Genomic DNA, 20,867 nt, shown 5'->3' with positions numbered 1-20,867 from the left:
ACTAGGAAACACAAGAGAATATACTTGGTGTTAAGATCAGGAATACAGTGTTCATTAAAATGGGCAACTCAAGAGTGCACTGGAGACAACTAAGCTTTTGATTTTAGACCTCTCATTTTTAGACCGCTTTTCGCCAGACTCAGTTTCTCTGAGAACCACCACCCGCCTGCGATGCATATTTTTCCTCCAGAAGGCATCTGCACTGCAGATCTATGCAGAGGGGAGCTTGCCAGTCAGCTCCCACCAGCAGGCAGACGTGCATACAAAAGAAACTAAAGGAGGCCGGCAGCGACCCTCCCAGTCTTTTCAGACAAGGGAGAAGGGGGTTCAAGCAGCCCAGTCTTTGTCTGAATTTTTCTTTTCCCTGCAGCAAACGTTCCTTTTGTTATACTGCTATTGAGAACAGGCTATCGAAAACATGAAATCAAAACATGGTGATGGCTTGGCGTGACTGTATTTATTATCTTCTAGAATATAGGAACTGATTGCGTGTCCCCACCCCCACGATGCGCCGGTGAAGAGCCGGCTGTGTTGCAGATGCAGCCAAGAATCCATCTTGGACTACCAGCAGCTCCCTCCCAAATGTTCCTGCGCTATTCTCATCACGCCTCATCTACCTCAGAACCACAGAGAAATCCGGCATTCAGTTTAGCCGAAAACAGTAAGAGAACTTCCTGATCCTCCTGGCAAACCAAGATGTTTTTGGAAGACTACCACCCCTGTAACAGTGTCAACACCTGTCTGCAAACCTGCAACGCCACCCACCTCCACCACCACCCCTCCCAGCATACTAAGGACATCCTCTCTCCAGCGACCCACCTGTCACAATCCTCTGCTGAAGCTCTCTAATCCTCCACTAAGTCACCCCCCCCCCCCCCCGTTCCACCCTAGGGCTCTCCGGCCTCCTGAACCGGCGCACCTCTCCATTCGGTGCACCTCGCCAGAAATTTCTCCGTTTCCACCCCCACTGCGGTGCCCTCACTTGCAGGGGGACCGCGTCAACGCCCACTCTCTAGACTACCTTCCCGACCCCAACCTGTTTTCTTCACACCCCGTTATTTCCTCACCCAGGCTTGGCCCTTCGCTCCCCTCCCCCTCAGCCTGTTCCTCAAATGCCCGCCAAGGGGGTGAAGCCACCCGCGGTCGGGGCAGGTCGCCCGCCTCCGCCCAGAGACCCAGCCGCTCGCGCTCCCCAGGGATCCAGAGCCCCGCGCGCCTCACCCGCACAGGAGGAGCCGCAGCTCTTCGCCCCCAGGGCGGGGCAGCCTCCGGGGCTCCCGCCGCCGCCAAGCGCTGACGGCTCGGCCCCGGAGGACGACGAGGAGACTGAAGGGGACTGGGTGGCCGCCGACGACTCCGCCATGGCTCCACAGGCAAGGGCGGGAGACGGGTGAAGAGAGACGTGGGGCGGGAGAGTGGGAGGGGACACAGGAGAATCCAGCAGCTGGCTCTCCGAATCTACCCGGCGGTGCCTGTTCGGAAGACTGACTCCGACAGACTGACTGACTCAGCCCTGCTCCGCGGGGACAGAAGGAGTACGAGCACGCCTGCGCACAAGGAGCCCGAGGACGCGCGGGCGGCGGCCGCGGAGGCGCGCAGCGACGCAATGCGCAGGCGCAAGAACTGTCCCTCTGCGCTCCCGCAGGAAAGGACGCAGAGTGACTGGCCCCGCGGGTGGGGCGGGCCTCTGGGGGGTGGGGGTGGGGAAACTGACGTAAGGGGCGTGGCTAAACGCCAGAACCCGCACGCCACTGCAGCCTTTGCTGCGGATTAATCGTGCCCGGTGTCCCCAACCCCCCTTGTTTTTTCTTTTTAAGTGATTGTTTTCTAGTTAGCAGATTATGTGATTTAACGATCGAGGTTTCTTTGTGCTGCTACAAATGGTTTTTGTATCATAAATTCTAGTTGATGTCTTTGTTTGCTTAGCCTGTGATTCCGAAGAAAAAGGAAAGCCTTTTACAATATACAGAGACCCCCTCCCTGTAATGTTCTTTTAAAATTATCTGGTCGTGTCGTAATATCGCCTCACCGAGGCAGACATGGCACAGTCCCGCGTTTGATAGGTGGAGAAAGATGCCAAACAGAATGATAAACCATTACTCATTCCAATCACATTGCAGTGCAGTCATAGAATCAGCTTCATATTTTTATCTTGTTTTTCTTCCCAAGGAAGGCTTCAGGTTGCCTTTTCTTTGAATAGGTTCTAAGCTAGAGAAGAATGCTTTGGAAGGGGGGAAAAAGCTGCTGAGGAAAGAAAACCAAGCGGTAACATCTTGGTTGTGTTGGGAGAGGGGGAGGCAATACAAATGAGGCACAAATACACATAACTGAATTTTATTCATGTCCTAAGAGTCCTTAAAAGAAGACTTGAAACTGGATACCAGTTTATAACAGATTTTGTTCATTTATTTTCTTCTGGGTTGACTTGCTAAATTTAAAGCTTTCCTACATCTGCTCAAATTTTTTGAAAGTACATAATAACGATGAAAATCAAAGCTGTGGGATTTGATGTTGCTAAGCAGCAATCGATGACCCAAAGTGCATTTGCAGGTTCAGCAAATCCTCTATAGATGCAAACTCATGAAGGGGACACTAGGCAAGCAGGCTGCTGCAGGGCGGGGCGGGGGTTGGGGAGCAGAAATCTAGAAAAAGCTGTGGACCGCTTCTGTCCTAGACAGTTTTTTAAGGTCAAATAAAGCTCAGCATCCTGGTTGTTGCAAAGCTCTGAAAACGCCCCCCAATACTTCCCAAAATGACTCTGGAAAATATCTTACTCTGTCACTCAACGGCAGGCATCAGTTGATAGTGCAGCAAACGGTCCCTGATGTTGTTGAGTGCCAGAGTAAAACGGCAAAGGGAACTGTAAGTCAATGTGATAAAGACTCCAGTTACTTATTTTGGTGAATGCTTATGAAGAGTTTAAGTTAGCCTGGTGACTCCATTTTGAAATAAGGAGCCATCTTGACCAGGAGCTGAACTCAGGTAACAGGAAATATGACAGAATGGGCACCTGGCAGAAAACAAAGTTAGCTCTCCAAGCAACGGCCTCCAGGAAATATTACTGAATAAATGTTTAGTAAAAAATAGGGACAATCACCCTGGCAATTGTCATTATATAAACGGCCACCTCTCCCCTATGGCTTTTACCCAATTCTGTAATGTCAAGGCATGAACCCCCTGCTTTCTCTCATGAAAACATGTACCCCCCTGCTTGCTGTCATGGAAACCCTCTGCTTACAGTCTTTCCCTTAAAAAACCCTGCTCACTCAGGGCTGGGGTCCCACTTCTCTACTCCTGTGTCAGTGAGACTTGGGTCCTGAGTTTGATCACTCTCATAATAAAGCTCTCTTGCTCTTGTATCAAGCTGTCTCCTGGTGGTCTCTGAGGGTCCTGTGATCATGATCTTGGCATTACACTTAGGCTTTTGTTTGTTTTTTAAGTCTAGGTTTTTAGCCAGTGTGCTGGATAATTTTATGTCAACTTGACACAAACTAAAATCATCTGAGAGAAGGGAACCTTGATTAAGAAAATGCCTCCCTAAGATCAGGCTGTAAGCAAGTATATAGAACATTTTTCTTAATTAGTGATTTAAGGGGGAAGGCCCAGCCCATTGTGGATGGGGCCTTCCCTGGGCTGGAAGTTCTAGGTTCTATAAGAAAGCAGAGCCCATAGTGGTGGCACTCACTTTTAATTCCAGCACTGAGGAGGCAGAAGCAGGCAGATCTCTGTGAGTTTGAGACCAGCTGGTCTACAAAGTGAGTCCAGGACAGCCAGGGCTTTGTTATACAGAGAAACCCTACCTCAAAACAAAACATAAAACAAAAAATGTAAGCAGCACCCCTCTATGGCTTCTGTATCAGCTTCTGCCTCCAGGTTTCTTCCCTGTTTGAGTTCCAGTTCTGACTTCCTTCAGTGATGAAAAACTATATGGAAGTGTAGGTAAAACAAACCCTTTCCTCAACAACTTGCTTTTTCGTCATAGTGTTTCATTGCAGCAATAGAAACCCAAACAAGGACAAGTTGATGCCAGTGTAATGGGGTCTTGCTGTGACAGACCGGGCCATTTTTGGTGAGGACTGTTGAAGGACTTTGGAACTTTGAGCTAGAAGAGCCATTGAGTGTTGAGAACTCAGTGGGATATTAAGTAGGAGCTTGGAAGATAAGAATGTTGAGAGCAGTGCAGATGGTGGAGCCCTGGCTTCTGAAGTTTCAGAGGAAGCAAAGACTCTACTAGGCTTTTTGTGTGAAGAATCTGTGATATCTGAAGAATTGGATGTGATTAACAAGAGACCAGGACCACCAAAGTAAAACCTTTTTTGTTTTTGGAGACAGAGTTTCTCTGTGTAGCTTGTTATCCTGGACTCACTTTGTAGTTCTGCCTACCTCTGACTCCCTGAGTGCTGGGATTACAGATGTGTGCCACTGCACCAGGTCAAAGCAAAACCTTTACTTTGCTGGGACAATGGAGCAAAAGAATCAACTGTGACTAAGAAAAGAGCAGGTGGCTCACACCTTTAATCCCAACATTTGGGAGGCAGAGGCAGGTGGATCTCCATGAGTTTGAAGCCAGTCTTGTCTACAGTGTGAGTTCCAGAACAACCAAGGCTACACAGAGAAAGCCTGTCTCAAAAAACAAAAGTGGGGTGGGGGTGGAAAAGACAAGACCAGATCACTATAAAGTGTGAATTTGTAAGGCTATTAAGAAAATGCCTCCCTAAGATCAGGCTGTAAGCAAGTATATAGAACGTAAGCAAGTATATAGAACTAAGTTTTAAGTTAGTAAAATTTTAGTGATGTTTAAATGAATGTGTGATCTTGGGGATGAACATGAAGGAAAGATGTGTCAAGTGGGCAAGGGATCAATTGTGCTGGATAGCCTAAGGTACCAGGTGTGGTGGTATATGCCTGTAATCCCAGTATTCTGGCAGTTGAAGTAGAAGGGGGGAAGGGAGCTTAAGCCTTATTTTAGGACTAACAAGAATTTAATAAAAAGATTTTAGGTGTGGAATGCACCAAAAAATTACCATTTTAAGATAGGGTCTCACTGTGTGGCTCTGGCTGGCCTGGACCTATGTACACAAGGCTGGCCTTGAACTCAAGGAGATCCACCTGCCTCTGCCTTCCTAGTGTTGGGATTAAAGGCATGTACTGTCATATCTGGCCTTCCTGTCATTCATATTATTGATATAGTGGGTACTGAACCCAGGGCTGAAAGCCTGCTGGGCAAATATCCTAACAATGGACCAAGTCTCAGCTTTGTTCTGAGTTAAGACCTTGCTATGAGGCTCAGGCTGCACTTGCATGCTCCATCCCTTGCCCCTCTTTAGCTCCCAAGTGGTAGAATTACAAGTGCACACCATCTTGCCCAGCTCAGACTTTTAAAAATATAATTATTTTCATGTTTCCGTGTGAGTTCCGTGCTTTTGTGAGTTCATGTGCAATACTACATCCATGCAGCAGCCTGCAAAGGCCAGAGGAGGGCTTTGGATCCCCTGAAAATGGAGTAGCAAGTGGTTTTGAGTTGTCATGAATGTAGGTCTTCTGCAAGAGCAGAATGTGCTCTTAACCACTGAACCATTCTTACAACCCAATGAAAAATTTTTAAGAGGATCATGTGTTATCTGTCTTTTCTGTGACTGATTAATTTTATTAAACATGACTGCCCATTTTGGAAAATTACAAGTTTTCATTCTTTTATTCCAGAATTATATTTTATTATGCTATGTACCACATTTTCCTTATCTAATCATTCATTCACTGATAGACATGGTGGCTGATTCTGTATCCTAGCTATTGTGCATAATGCCAAAAGAAACATGGAAAGCCAAAAGTCATGACGTATTTCTGCACTCAAGAAGCTGAGGTAGAAGGATAGAGAATTTGAGGCCAGTCTGAGAAATATAATGAAACCCTAACTCAAGCAGAACAAAACAAAGCATGGGCATCTTAGATGCAATCCTTTCTGTCAAATATATACAAAGTATGGGGAGGAGGGTTACAGAATCATATTGTAGTTCTGCTTGGAGTATTAAGAAGTACTTCATATTGTTTTCCATATGGCTGTGCTAAGTTGCACCTTTACCAAGAACATACAAATACTCATTTTATCCTCATCTTCACATTTGTTTGTTTTGTTTCTATTTGGTACTAGGAATTGAACCCAAGGCCCCTTACATGTTAGACAGGTTCTCTATTGCTAAGCTCTTTTCATCAACCCCCAATGTTTGTTTTTTTTTTTTTTTTGTTGTTGTTTTGAGACAGGGTTTCTCTGTGTAGCCCTGGCTTTCCTTTAACTCACTCTGTAGAGCAGGCTGGCTTCAAATTCACAGAGATCCACCTGCCTCTTCCTCCCTAGTGCTGGGATCACCACCACTACTGCCTGGCTCTGTAGCCCTTATTAATTTCATTTTTTTGTGTTGAAACAGAGTCTTCTGATGTTGCTCAAGCTGACCTCAAACTCTTCATCCTCCTACCTCAGCTTCCTGAATAGCAGTAATTACAGGTCCACACCACCAGGATTGATTATAAACACCCCCTGTCATCCATAATACACATATATGCATGCACATGTATATTAAAAAACTATGGAGCTAGGTGGGATGATGCATGCCTTTAATCCCAGCACTCAGGAGGCAGAGACAGGTGAAATTGAGGCCAGCCTTGTCTACACTGTGAGTTCCAGGACAGCCAAGGCTACACAGAGAAAGCTTGTCTCCAAACCCTACTCCCCTCCTAAAAAGCAAGCAAGCAAACAAACAAAAAACCGAAGACAAAAACAAACTATGAACAGGGCTGAGTCCTGGCGCTGATCCACAGAACTAAATATCATGAATTGTATAATAGTGGAGAATGGCATCATTAGGAAGCTTCACTCTTGTGAGAACACTGGAGGGTGAATTTTCGGAAACCTTCGTGGGATGGTCCACGTGGCTTCTGATGCAATCAGAACACAATGAACACAAGATATGCAGAGCCTCTTCTGATGTCACATGTGTGATGCTTCCATTTTGTAAGAAGAAGTAGGAGACTCCGAAACAATGTTAAAGTGCAGTAAGTAAGGGGACCAGCAGCATGATGCTTGCCTTGACCAGGCATTATTAGCTATACACACTTGGATATAAGATCTTTTCACATGACTGCCACCCAGTAGTTTGTCCCCAGCATTAGCATAAGCACATGAAAGAGAGGATACACACTACAATGCCTACATCACTAAATGACAAGTTTTTCTGTTGTCCCTGACCAAAACATCATTATGTGGCACGTGACTGTAATGGAAAGTTTCTTTTATCACTAACCTCCTCCTTCACATTGCTACACACAGATAGGTACTATGTTTAAAAATCTTCTGGCTTAAGCAAAAATAATGGCAAATCTCAACTTACATCTACCTTTAAACGAGCATTTTCTTTTCTTTTCTTTTCTTTTCTTTTTGCTTTCTCAAGACAGGTCTCTGGCTGCCCTGAAATTCAATATGTAGTCCAGGCTGGCCTTGAACTCACAGAGATCCACCTGCCTCTGTCTACCAAGTGCTAGGATTAAAGGTGTGCACCACTGTGTCTGGTTTACAAAATTATTTTTATCTTTGATTATATATGTATGTGGTGGCAGGGGTATGTGCATATGAATGTGGGTGCCCTCAGAGGCCAGAGGCATTGTATCCTATGGAGCTGGATTTACATGAGTGGTCCTGGGAACCAAGTTTGGGGCCTCTAGAACCATCTCTTTAGCCTTGCACACTCACCTTCTGTTGTTGTTGCTTGAGACAGGGTCTCTCTACATAGCCCTGGCTGGCCTTGAACTCACAGAGATCCCTCTTCAGCTTCTTCAGCTTCCTCGCTGCAATCACAGGCATGCACCTCTACACTTGGCCCATAGCCTTTTTTTTTTTTTTTTTTTTAACACAAAGGATATTGTGCTATATGCCGTGCTGTGCACATTGCACTCTTCTAGAATCTTCTCTAGAAGGTTTTTTTGGAATGTTTGATGGCTGTACTGTTGGCTGAACTACTGATAATGAAGCAAATAAGGTCTTAAACTTTGACTACATTACCATGCTGAATTCTAATACTCAACATTTTTTTGTTTGTGTTGCTGCTGTTGTTGTTATTTAGAGACAGGCCAGCTCTGATTGGCCTGGAACTTGTCAAGTTGGCCAGGCTGACCTGAAACCTTTGGTAATCCTATGCCTTCCTTCTGAGTGTTGGCTCTCTCTCTCTCTCCTCTTTTTTTTAAGTAGATTTTTTTATTATTTATTTTGTGTGTGTTTATGGTGTGTATATATGACACATGTGAGTGTGGGCACATGTAGGCCATGGCTCTCCTGTTGTAGGTCAGAGAACAATTTTTGGGATTCTGTTCTTACCTTTCATTTTGTTTTCAGGCAAATCACTCTAAATGTTCCTGACACTTTGCCAGGTACTTCTGTGTTGTTCTCCTATCTCTGCCTTCCATCACCCCATAGGAGTGTTGGGATTACAGACATGAGCCACTGTAACTTTTTTATGTGGGTCCCTGGGTTTCATTTAAACTTAGGTCATCAATCTTGTGAAGCAAATTGCTTTTGCCAGCTGAGCGATCTCCCTGCTTTCTCTCTCTCTCTCTCTTTTTTTTTTAAGACATGAGGTCTCTGTTGACTAGCTTCAAATTACCAACTTGCTTCCTCAGGACTTGGGACTACAGATTTTTGTTTTCCTTTTTGTTCTTGCTGGGACTAATTCAACTTTATAACACATCATGAAGTGGAGTTGACTATTTTAACCAAGTCATCCCCCTATTTTATTTATTTAGTTTTTGAAACAGGGTTTCATTCTGAACCTCATTGTCTTCTAAAACTCAGAAATCCACCTGCCTCTGCTTTTTGAGTTCTGGGATTAAAGGCATATGCCACCATGCCCAATACTCATTTTCCTTTTCATATATAAGAAAATTAAGGAGCCAATATCTAGCTTGGGATGCTTGGGAATCAAGCTCAGGGTCTGTGTTGGAGGTTGGTCTGACCCTTAAGATCTGGTTATTCTTATCTGTTTTGTAAACCTGCGTAAGCCATATCTAATTGGTTGATTAAACAGCCCATACCTGGGCAGGACAGAATGGGGTAGGCATGGCTAAGGTCCCTGGGCTTTGAAGGACAGAGAGGATCATGGGAAACAGACAGAAGGACAGGAAGACAGGAAGGAGTATTCCAGGATGGGTTAGCTTGGAGAAAACACCACGTGGTCCAAGGAAGGACTCCAATAATGGTGTGAAAAGAACCCAGATGAAGAATATAAACAAGTACCATGGGATTTTTAAGGTAAATAATAAACATTTTATAGCCCAACAGCCATTTTTTAAATTACTACAACAGGTCTGCTACATGTTAAGCATGTGTTCTACCATTAAGCTCTACCTAGAGCTCAGATAGGCATGTTATTTTTGTGTTGATGGGATCCAAACTAGGACTTAAGCAATGATAGGCAAGTGTATTAGCACTGAGCTCCACCCCAAACACAGTTGGATTTTTAAATGATTTTAAGGCAGGTAGTATTCTATGCTTTTGAAGTTGCTTAGCCATTGGTCCTGTAAGTAAGTGGTAAGAGGCCAAATGGTGTCATGGTACCATCAATAGGGAATGATACTTAGCTGTTTACCCAAGACTGTGAGTCTGTGGAAGAGAGGAATGTGTCTTATGCAGCATTATTGCCTCTCACTGTGTGTGAAACATAACAAATGTCCTATTTTGGGAAAGCTTTGGAATCTGAGTCACAGTGGATGCCATTTTGGACATCAATTTTCACTATTTTTATGCTTCATAACACACATAAGTACCTTGAGTATTTATGACTTAGTTTTGCTTTTCCAGAATGAAGATAATAATCAGTTCCAGACAAACCATAGAGAAGTCATCAGGGACAGACACATCTCATTTAATTCAAAACTCTGTGGGCAATAGAATTACTTTGTAACTGATGAAACTGATTCAGAGAGATTAATCAGCTCACCCAAGTTTGCACAGCTAGCGAGCATTAGTGCCAAAATTTAATGCCAGTCAGTCTGGCTCCAGAAGCAATGGATTTAACCACTCAAAAGTGTCAACATGTCACCTGTCACCTTCTTCTAGAAAACCATAAGGGAAGGTCAACCTCCAGTCATGCCATGTGCCTCCATTCTAAGTGAGAAGACTGAAAGTAGGCTACAATGACTATTTAACATTTTGAACTCTGGCTGTTTTTTTTTTTTTGTTTTTTTTTTTTTTGAGACAGGATCTCTGTAATTCTGGTGGTCCTGGAGCTCCATATATAGACAAGGCTGGCCTTGAACTCATAGGGTTCTGCCTGCCTCTGCCTCCCGGGTGAGTGCTGGGATTAAAGGTGCTCACCACTAGACCCAGCAACATTTCATTTTTTTGGTCTTCCTGTTATAATGTAAATTCTTGCTGTTATAATGTAAACTCCAAATGGAGACTTTTGTTTGTTTTGAACAAAGTAGCTAAATCAGTGCTTGAAACAGGCAGTAAATAGAAACTGAAAAAGTTGTATTAATGAATGAGGAAGGTGTAAGTTACACTACCTGCTCACACATTTTCTGTTTCTTTTAATATTGCATACCTGAGTTTTGCTATGGAACACAAAACCCTGTTTGATTTTAAGAGCTTCTAATAAAAATGATTTGAAATACATCCTGTCAGGAAATGAATAACAAGTGTTAGCGTTAGATCTGCACAAATGCAGTACCAGTGAGGCCAATTCAAGTACACTGGCCTTCCTCACACTTGAACAAAGATTTTGACTTTTGAAACAACACAGTACAAATTATAGGCAGATTTAAGGATTGGTCACAATTTAGAAAACAACTTCGGTCAAGGGAAAGCATGCTTGCTCATGGATTCTGGTCAGCTGAACAGAGAAACCTTGTTCCAAAAAAAACAAAAATAAATAAATAAATAAAATAAATTACAAAAGCAAAAAAAGAAAAATGCAAAACTTGAATCTGATGGTAAGAAGGCACCTAGACAGATGTAATACAGGAGCCGCAAGATGGCTCATCAGGTGAAAACACTTGCTTTGTGTGCCTGACAACCCACATTAAAAATATATATCTATGTAGCTATGTATAGCTATGTATGTATAGATATAGTGGGGCTTTCTCAACATTCCTGCAGTAAGATGGGAGATAGAGACAGGACAATCTTTTAGAAGCTTTTGTATGCAATGAGCGGCAGAAATGAGAGATCCCACCTCAAAAACAGGGTGGAGAAGCTGTGAAAATGTCTTGGCAGTGAAGGGTGCTTGCTGCTCTTGCAGAGAACCCAAGTTTGGTTCCTAGCATCCATGTTGGTGGCTCACAAACACCCCTGAAACTCCAGCTCCAAGGGACTCAATGCCTCCGCTCTCCATGTGCACTCACACTCATGTGCACACATTCACAGACACAGAATTAAAAATAAATCTTAAGAAGGAGAGTCAACTCCTGAAAATTTGTCTGGCTTTTATATGTACACTGTGGAATATTTGTGCCTGCATTCACATATACACAATTTATTAATTTATTTAAAGAAAAGCATAGGGGGCAGGTGGGCTTGGAAGCAGGAGGTATCAGATGGTTGGGGAGGCAGGGAGAACACACTGGGAGAAATGACTGGAATTGAAATGCTTTCACACTGGGGGCACTTTGGGGGTGTGGCAGAAACCTAATGCAATAATCTGGAATCTGGAATAATCTGGAATCTGTGAGAATAACCCTAACAAAGAACTGGCCATCTTCTATAAGGCATTTTACCCTCCCTGCAGTGTTCTGGACCAGAGCTTAGCAGAATCATCATCAGAGAGACCTGAGAGACTTCATTCAGCAACTGATGGGCACAGATCCAGAGTCTCACAGCCAAACATTAGGCAGAGTTTGGGGAGTGCTGTGGAGGAGGTGAAGAAGGATCAGAGGAACCAGAGGAGTCAGGGACACCACAAAATCAGGGCCATGAGACTGCGACTCATGGGGGCTCAAAGATATCAGGGAGCCGGTAGGGGTCTGACCTATGTCTTCTGCAGATACCTATGGCTGAGTACCTTGGCGTTCTTGTGGGATTCTTATAGTGAGAGCTGGGACTGTCTCAGATTTTTTTTTTTTTTTTTTTTTTTGCTTGCTTGTGCTTGCTTGTGGGACCTTTTTCCTTCTTCTACTTGTTGTGTTGTCCAGCCTTGATGTGATGGTATGTGCCTGGTCTTTCTGTAGCTGTAGCTTGTTATGCTGAGATTGGTTGATGTCTGGGAGGCCTGCTCTTCTTCTCTGAGGGAAGGTTGAAGGGGGTGGATCTGAAGGGAGAGGGGAAAGGAGAGGAAAGGAGGGAAAGGGAGAGGAGGAAGGGAAAACTGCAGTTGGGATGTAATACAGGAGAGAAGAATAAAAAATAAACGTTAAGAGAATATATGTAGTTTAGAAGAGAGGATTGGAGAATGCTAGAATGAGTTGGTGATTTTAAAATCTTGCACAATAATGTTTGCAATTGTGACAAAGCCCTTGACCTTTGGTTCTTCTATTTGATCACGTAACATTATGGATTTGTGTCATGTCCTGTAGGTCCTGCCTTCTGAATTAATCTCTTTCCCTGATTTTTACGTTTAGTGTCTTGCTGAACCAGGTTGGCTTATGCTGTCTGACTTTTTCTTGGGAGACAGAAAGCCCTATTTATCAGGGGTGGGGGGGAGGGGCACTGACAGACCAAAGAAAGAATTCCATCCAAGTTCAGCTTGGTGAACCATTGAGTTTATTGAGGCTACTTTTAGGTGCATGGGTGACTCAAAGGCAAGTTACATCACCAGGAAGTCCTTTGGGCAATTTATGGGCCAACTATACAAATTAAGAGTCTTACCTGCAGCATGATGACTCACAAAGAACTGCACCACTGAGGAGCTCCTTGGGCCACTGTCAGGCAGCTGCAATAATGGAAGAGTCCCTCTATTGGTCAACTTTCCACCTCCTATACAAAATGGGAGTAGTGGGGTTTCTGATGCACTCAGGAAGGCTCCTGAATATGCACCTTCCTCTCATGAGGGCATATGAGGAGGCCTGGTCCCATGAGAGTCTCCTCTGGGAGATCACAGCTGCTCACTCAAGATAGCAATGGTCATGCCTATCTTAGAAGAAACTACACTATAGAAGATATAGAGTTTGGGTTGGGGAGATCAGAAAAGGGCAGGGCTAAAGAAGTGTAAGCAGGATTTCTTTAGGTAGGTTAACATAGAATAATTTTTACCCCAGTACCTCTGGATTAATCACTTAGGAAGTAAAGATAGCTGAAAGACTTGGCAAGGTCCTAGAGGTAGTTGCAGGGTAGGCAGAAGGAAGAAAGTAAACATTTGCTGATCGAAAGAAGCAATGATGAGCACAAGTAGTGGTGACTGGGGTCAAGATCGATGGCTACCTCCATCTGTAGGATTTGTCAGAACTCAGAAAACAGTATTCTTCAGTTGTGGCAAATTCTATTTTCAAAATCATCTGTCAAGTATGTATAAGAGCATTTACCAACAACTTCCTTTTGTAAAGCAACTTTGAAACAAGGTCTTATTGAAGTTTAAATTAGTCTGGGTGACTCCATTTTGAAATAAGGAGCCATCTTGACCAGGAGCTGAACTCAGGTACCAGGAATATCACAGAATGTGCACCTGGTAGAAAACAAAAGTTAGCTCTCCAAGCAACGGCCTCCAGGAATGTTTAATAAAAAATAGGCAATCTCCTTGGCAATTGTGATTATGTAAACGGTCACCTCTCCCCTATGGCTTTTACCCAATTCTGTAATGTCAAGGCATGAGCCCCCCTGCTTTCTCTCATGGAAACATGTAACCCCCTACTTACAGTCTTTCCCTTTACAAACCCTGCTCACTCAGGGCTCGGGGTCCCACTTCTCTACTGCTGTGTCATGAGACTTGGGTCCCGAGTTCGATCACTCTCGTAAATATTGCTCTTGCATCGAGTCATCTCCTGGTGGTCTCTGAAGATCCCGTGATCCCGGCATTACACTCTAAGCCTAAAGTTCACAAGGTGAGTCATGGCTTAGAATAGAGAAACTCTAGTGGAGGTCGAGCTAAATTTCTTCTTCTTTTTACCTTTTTTTTTTTTTTTTTCTGACAGGAACACCTGATCTTCCTCCCTGGTGTCTTGAGTACTGAGATTATTAGAATGCCACAAGGAGCCTGACTTCGAAAGGACTTACTTTAGCTAGCTATTAGATAGTGACTGTTCACTTAAAGACTTGATCGCGAACAGGAATTAGAGGTGACGATGATGATGATGATGATAATGAAGTCACGATGGTCGGTCCTTGTGAAGTCAAAATCATCAAAGCGTTCACGTCACCCCAGGTTGTGGCCTTCTTACAGACCACCACCTGTAGTCCTGGCCAGCGAGGAACACCAACGCCCACTACACGGGCCGGGTAGGGGCTCCCGGCAGCAACCGGGTGGCCAAAACCCGGCCCCGTCTCGGCGTTAGGCGCAGGGCAGGGTCCTCCGAGAGCCCTTCTCATTTCCCCCTTTTGCAAGGCCTGCTGGGAGTTGTAGTTCAGCGGCAGGAAGATCAGCTCGGCCCTGTCCCCCTCCTCCGTTTCCCTTACGCCCCGGATGAGGGCGCCGACTCCGGACAGCGGGGCCGGGCCCAGAGAGCGCCGGACTACAATTTCCGATGGGCACGGACACAGGTACCCGCGGCGTCCTCCGCGCCCCGGCGCACGCGCACCGAACGGTGGCGGGACTCGGCCGCGTGCGCTTTCCCGCCCTCGCCACGCCCTGAGCCGTCGGTCGGGCTTTCCTACAAGCTGTGGGCTCTTGCTCCTCGCGCTCCTCCTCCGCGGTTTCTCCCGGAGTCCAGGCCCCGCCCGTTTCCCTCCCCCAGGGCCGCCTCAGCCCGCTCCTGTCCTCTGCGCCTCTGCTACTTGTGCTGAAGGCGGAGGCTCCATGTTGTCCCCTCAGCGAACGGCAGCGGTGGCATCGAGAGGAGCAGGTGAGGCGTCCAGTTTTCCCCGCACCGGCTCCGTCGTTACCCAGGCTGCCTCCCAGTGCTTAGGCTCCGAGGTGACAACTCGTCCCTCCCCGTGGGGCGCCGGGGGCTGCGCCGCCGGGCTTCTCCGCTCCGAGTTCAGGGTCGGGACCCCCGGAGCGGGGGAGCGTGCTCAGCCCCAGCCCGGAGCCCTCGCCGTCGTGCGGCCTGCTGGTCTGGCCCGTCGAGCTCCGCCCTGTGCAGGGCAGGGCGTGCCGGGCCGCGGCGCGCTCCGGGGCCGGAAGCTTGGCGCGCCGCGGGGCCGGGAAGCAAGGCTTGGCGGTCTTGACGGGCCGGGGTCGGCGGGGAAGCGGTATTGGTCAGCCTTAAAGTGCTGGGATGCTGCGCTGCAGCCTTGGAGTTGAAACGTTTTATTTTAATCGGAACGACCTTGAGGTACTGACAAGTATTAGTAAAATTCGTTTTCCACCCGCGCTTTTCTCCGTGTTAGGAGTTGAAAGAACTGGTCTAAATTGGTTGGTTTTGTTTTTTAAGTTTTTTTTTCTTTTTCTTTTTTTGAGTAAGTTTGGTTTCTTTGGCTTTCCCGAAGACATAAATAAAATGAGGTAGTAAAAGTACTAAATGAAGGCCAAGCGGTCCCAGCATAAATTCTTGGATGCGATTTCGCCTGGCCCTGTGGTTGTTTAATGGGTAAGCTCCTGCAATGATTGAAAGTTTCAATTGCGAAATTGAAAGGTTAAAAAAAAAAAAAAAGAATAAAAAGAAGCAAAACCAAAAACAGTGTTTGAGGAATCTTTTAGCAAACCTCACTCTTCAAGTTTGAATATAAAGTGGAATGTTCTGTGAAAGGTGAAGAAAAAAACGGACTAAAACGGCGTGGTTCGAAGTTTTGCTTTGGAGACGTGGACTTAAGTAAAACCTGTGGACTTGAAATCTGTGTCAGGTATTCAGCATCCATACAAACTGCAAAATCAAATGAGTGCTGTTTTGCTTCCTACGGAAACCAGCTTGTATTCCTTTGCAGCTTTAACAAGCGTGAAGGAACATTTGGTTGAAAAAAAATTTCACATAGTGAAGCCTTAGGCCAGTATCAACATATTGTTTTATTTGCAATGGTTTACTGTTAGCTGTAGTCATAACAATAAGAAAAACAGCTGGGTGGTGGTGGGGCAGGCAGAGGCAGACGGATCTACAGAGTTCCAGCACAGCTAGGGCTACACAGAAATCCTATCTTGAAAAAAAACCGAATACAACCAACCAACCAAACAAATAAACAAACAAAAAAGAGGGAGGTGTGATTTTTTGCCAGGATAGTTAGTGTTTAGTAAATAAGACCTATTTGTTTTGTGGTGCTAGGGATTGAACTCTGTCCTTTCACTCTTGTGCTTTTACAGAGTTTAATCCTAGTTCCTAGGGCTCTTCACAATGGGGTTAAAACATTTTTGAGTGGGCATGATAATGCATGCCTATGATCTTTATAGTCTTTGAGAGGTAGAGACAGAGCATGTGGAGTCAGGGTCGTGTTTGGCTACATAGTAAACTGATTTGAAGTTCAGCCCGGGTTATATGGGACCCTTTCTCAAACTACTACGAAAAAATAAAAAGAAGAAAAAAATTAGTTTTCTAGATAAAAGTTATAATCACTACTTAAAATAATGGAGCTGGGCTTGATGGCACATACCTATGGTTTAGCACTCTGGAGGTTGAGGCAGGAGGATTTTGAGTTGGAGATTTTTGTCCCAGTAAACCAACCAACCAAACAAACAAAATGAATAATATGAGAATCACATGAAAGAAATACGAAGTTTCACCTCTGCCAGTTCCTGTGAGCAGCTTAGATGGCTGTGAATATGTTTGAAAATTGTTTCAGAATTTACCCATGATAGGCCAGCTCAGTCCAGGCTTAACCAGAGCTTGATTCCTGGGACCCACACTGTGCAAGGAGAGAACTGATTCCTGAGAATTCTCTGACTTCCACAAGTGCAGTGGACACAGGAACACATTAAACAAACAAACAAACAAATAAATGTAATTAAAAATTAGCCATAATGACCAGTGTGCCGTTAATCTTTTGTCTGTTTTTTTTGAGACAGACATGTGGCCTAGGCTGGCCTCCAGTTGAGGCTGACTTCTGATCTGCTTCTACCTGTGAAGTGATGTGATTGCAGATATGTATCATTACACTAGATGCTTTTGGAAGTTCCTCATAGTCTTGTGTTTCATGTTGAGAAGTGTTAACATAACATAATTTCATTTTAAAATTTAAATTTTAAAACATTTTCCCAGGGTTGCTTTCAGTTTCTAGGAGCATATTTAATGCTTGGGAGAATAATGTAATTTAAGAAAAACCCTAGTTGTTGTAGAGCTGTGGGTTTATATTGCCTGGTGACTTAAAGCCTGCATATGCTTGGGTTAAATGAATAGTTTTTTGTTTTTTGTTTTTTTTTAACTGGGTCCCTTCAGGTATAGTGGTGCATGCCTTTTATCCTAGTAGAGGCAGGTGGATCTTTGTGTGTTCAAGGTCGGCCTGGTCTATATGGAGCGTTCCAGGACCGCCGGAGCTACGTAGTGAGACCCTGTCTTGAAAACACGAACAAACAAAAAAACCAAAAACTCTAGGTCTCATTCTGTAGCTGTGGTTGGCCTGGAACTTATTTTGTAGATAGGCTGATCTTGAACTCATGGAGTTCTGACTCCCTCTTTCTTCTCAGTTTTTGGATCACTCTCATTCTAAGCATAACTTACAGATTCTGATTTTATTCATGCTGAGACCTGGAAACAGTGAATAAGAAAATCCCCACTAATTTCATTTTGCATACTTACAATCAAATTTCCCTGATGGTGGTTGTATATATTTGAATAATTTACTTGATAGAAAATAAGCATTTGTTAGCTGTTAGTATTTATGTTGAAAGTTTGTTGCTCTTTACAAATTTCTTAAATGTTTTTATTTGAATTTTGTTAGAATGTTAGATGTATCACACAGCTGAAAAAGTATATTATAAATAAGTCAGGTGATAGGCCTTACTCATATATAGTAAGTATGCAAAGGGTTAGAGTAAGGGCATGGTCACCCAGAAATGATAAATCTAAACCAAGTAAATGCTGCCAATTAAGATAATCTTATTTTTAGTCTTTTCCATCTAAAAAAAAATCCTTACGTTAGGCTGGATGTGGTGGCTCACACTTGTAATTTCAGTATTTGGGAGGTGAGGCAGAATTGCCATGGATGCCAGGATAGCCTGAGCTGCAGAAGGAGACCTTGTCTCAAAAAACAAAACACAAACGGTAAACCAAAACAACAAAAATACAAGAAGAAACTAAGAAACACAAGTGAGGCTTATGTAAGTGTAATTTGACTAGTTAAAACCTTTAGGTTGACTAGATTTCCTGTTTAGAAAAGAAGCAAGTACAATTACTATAGGTAGAAGCAGGTGAATTTCTTGAGTTAAGCCCAGCCTGGTCTACAGAGCCAGTTCCAGGCCAGCCAGTGCTACACAGAGAAATCCTGTTGCAAAAAAAAAACACAAAACGAAACAAAAACCAAACCAAAACAATGACAAAAAAAAAAAAACCAAAAAAACCAAAAAACCCAAAAAACAAAAAGTTGTTCTTCCTCCTGGGGCTGAAGAGATGATGACTCCGTGGTTAACAGGGATTACTGTTCTTACAGAGGACACATTTGGCTCCCAGCACCACATCCAGTCTCTCCCTTCACAACTGCCTATACCTTCTGCACCAAGAATCAGTTGTCATCATCTCCTTGGGTGCCTGCATGCATGTGTGAGCTTTCCGGAGTTTATAATTCAGGAAAATCTTAAAGAAAATCTTAGCCAGGTGGTGGGGGCACATGCTTTTTAATCCCAGCACTGGGGAGGCAGAGGCAGGTGGATCTTTATAAATTGAGTTCCAGGACAGCCAGGGCTACATAGAGAAAGAAATCCTTGTCAACAAACAAACAAACAAACAAACAAAAAACTCAAACTCAGAAAGTTTTATTTCCCGATCTGTGATAGAGGCTGAATAGTGGTTTTGATTTGTTTTGTTTTTTGGTATTTTGAGACACAGTTTCTCTGTGTAGCCTTGTCTGTCCTAGACTCACTTTGTAGACCAGGCTGGCCTTGAACTCACAGAGATCCGCCTTTGCCTCCCAGAGGCTGAATAGTTTTTATTTTTATTTTTAAGATGATGGACTCCCTGTGTTGCCTAGGCTTTGAAATCTGGGTTCCAGGGATCCCTGCCTCAGCATTTTGATTATTTATTTTTATATTTCTATACATTGGTGTTTTGCCTGCATGTTTGTATATGAGAGAGGGTGTTGGAGCTCCAGGAACCAGAATAATAGACAGTTGTAAGCTGCCACATGGGTGCCGGGGATTGAACATGGGTCCTCTTGAAGAGCAGCCAAGTGCTCTTAATTCTTGAGCCACCTCACTAGTGCCTGTCTCAGCATTTTGAATAGCTCTGACTGCAGGTACATGCCATCTTACCCAACTTTTGGTTTAAGTTTTAGATTCAGACCTGTCTTTGTAGTTTCTAAATGTTTTAGTTAAAATTTATTATCATTATCACTGTGTGTGTATTCATGATGAATGTGTGTGGGTGATTATGCCATGGCCTGTGTATGCAGGTCAGAGGACAACTTTGTATATTCAGTTCTCTGATTTTGGGTTCCAGCTATGGAACTCAGGTCAGCAGATTTTCAAAGCAGCAACCTTTACTTCCTGAGTGCTCTTAGCTGTCCAGTTCTGAATCCTAAATACTGTTTATTCATATTTGGTTGTCATAAACGCATGAAACATTAGATGTTTCTGTCACTAGATAAAATGGTTTTGTTTAGCATCTTGTGCTAAAGCACAAAGATTGTTTATAGTGAATGATCGGAAAAATGTTTCCTCCTAAATGCTTCAATTAGAACATACATTTTCTCCAATATTATAGTTGGTTGCATTTGAGTAGTTTTGTGGGAACAACCTTTTCTGTGTATCTACTTGCACATTTATCGTCTTAACCTAAAGTCAACATAGAAGCCAGAACTGCATCCAATAGTTGTGGAGTTGGGAGAGAACTTCTCTCCTTTGTCTGTGATGTTTTTCTGGCTTTGTGAGTCAGGAGCTCTAAGGACTGCCAGCAAAGGCACGGCATGGAAATTGTCTGCCTTTTTTTGGGTGTGTTACTTTTGCCCTTTAGAGAATGTTATTTCAGAAGGGAACTGGAAAACTCAGTTCACAACTCCACCATGAGTCATATATAGACTGCTTACTAAAATGTTTTTGTAGCTTTGGGAATCCTCTGTGCTTTATGAGGATGAAGACTGAGTTCTGAGGATGGTTCTAGCACAGTGGTTCTTTAATTTTTTTTTTTTATTTTTTTCCTGTTAAGTGTTTTTTTTAAAGATTTATATGTATGAGTGTTTTGCTTGCATGTTTATGTGTGTACCATATGCATGCCTGGTGCCTACAGAGATTAGAAGAAGGCATCAGATACCCTGGAAATGGGCTTATGGACAGTTGTGAGCTGCTGTGTGGGTGCTGGGGGCCAAACCCTAAGTACTGCAAGAGCAACAACTGTCTTAACTACTGAGCCATATTTCCAGCTCCTCAGTAGTGTTTCTCTCTCTCTCTTTTTTTTTTTCTTTTTTGGTTTTTTGAGACACAGTTTCTATGTGTAGCCTTGGCTGTCCTAGACTTGCTTTGTAGACCAGGCTGGCCTTGAACTCACAGTGATCCACCTGCCTCTGCCTCCCTGAGTGCTGGGATTATAGGTATGTGCCACTGTGCCAGGCTTGGTGGTAGTTCTTAACAGAAGATGATTTTTATGTCCATGTGTCTTTAAAAAAATGTGTGTAGGTGTACTTTACAGATACTACTGATACCACTAGTATTTAGTAGGTATAG

The 20,867-nt window shown here is 43.9% G+C and overlaps 2 protein-coding genes across 3 annotated transcripts in view; one reads left to right on the top strand and one right to left on the bottom strand.

The window, feature by feature from the left end:
• The window catches only part of Rtn3 (reticulon 3), a 56,540-nt gene extending 54,964 nt beyond the window's left edge, over positions 1 to 1,576 (bottom strand). Inside the window, exon 1 of the mRNA XM_055610610.1 lies at positions 1,222 to 1,576. Within this exon, the coding sequence (XP_055466585.1) occupies positions 1,222 to 1,363 (142 nt within the window). The 5' untranslated portion in view covers positions 1,364 to 1,576. The remainder of the gene's footprint in view (positions 1 to 1,221) is intronic.
• Positions 1,577 to 14,847: 13,271 nt separating this feature from the next.
• Positions 14,848 to 20,867, top strand: part of Atl3 (atlastin GTPase 3) — a 40,996-nt gene continuing 34,976 nt past the window's right edge. The window contains exon 1 of one of the 2 annotated variants that reach the window (XM_055610389.1): positions 14,848 to 14,973. In XM_055610389.1, the coding sequence (XP_055466364.1) occupies positions 14,928 to 14,973 (46 nt within the window). In that variant the 5' untranslated portion in view covers positions 14,848 to 14,927. The remainder of the gene's footprint in view (positions 14,974 to 20,867) is intronic. The other variant, XM_055610390.1, reaches the window with a different exon arrangement.

The sequence above is a fragment of the Psammomys obesus genome, unplaced genomic scaffold (genome assembly GCF_907164565.1).
Source record: "Psammomys obesus unplaced genomic scaffold, mPsaObe1.curated_primary_1811, whole genome shotgun sequence".
In the NCBI taxonomy this organism is placed as follows: domain Eukaryota; kingdom Metazoa; phylum Chordata; class Mammalia; order Rodentia; family Muridae; genus Psammomys; species Psammomys obesus.
Note: the sequence above shows the minus strand (reverse complement) of the source record. Positions and strands in the feature narration are given on the sequence as shown.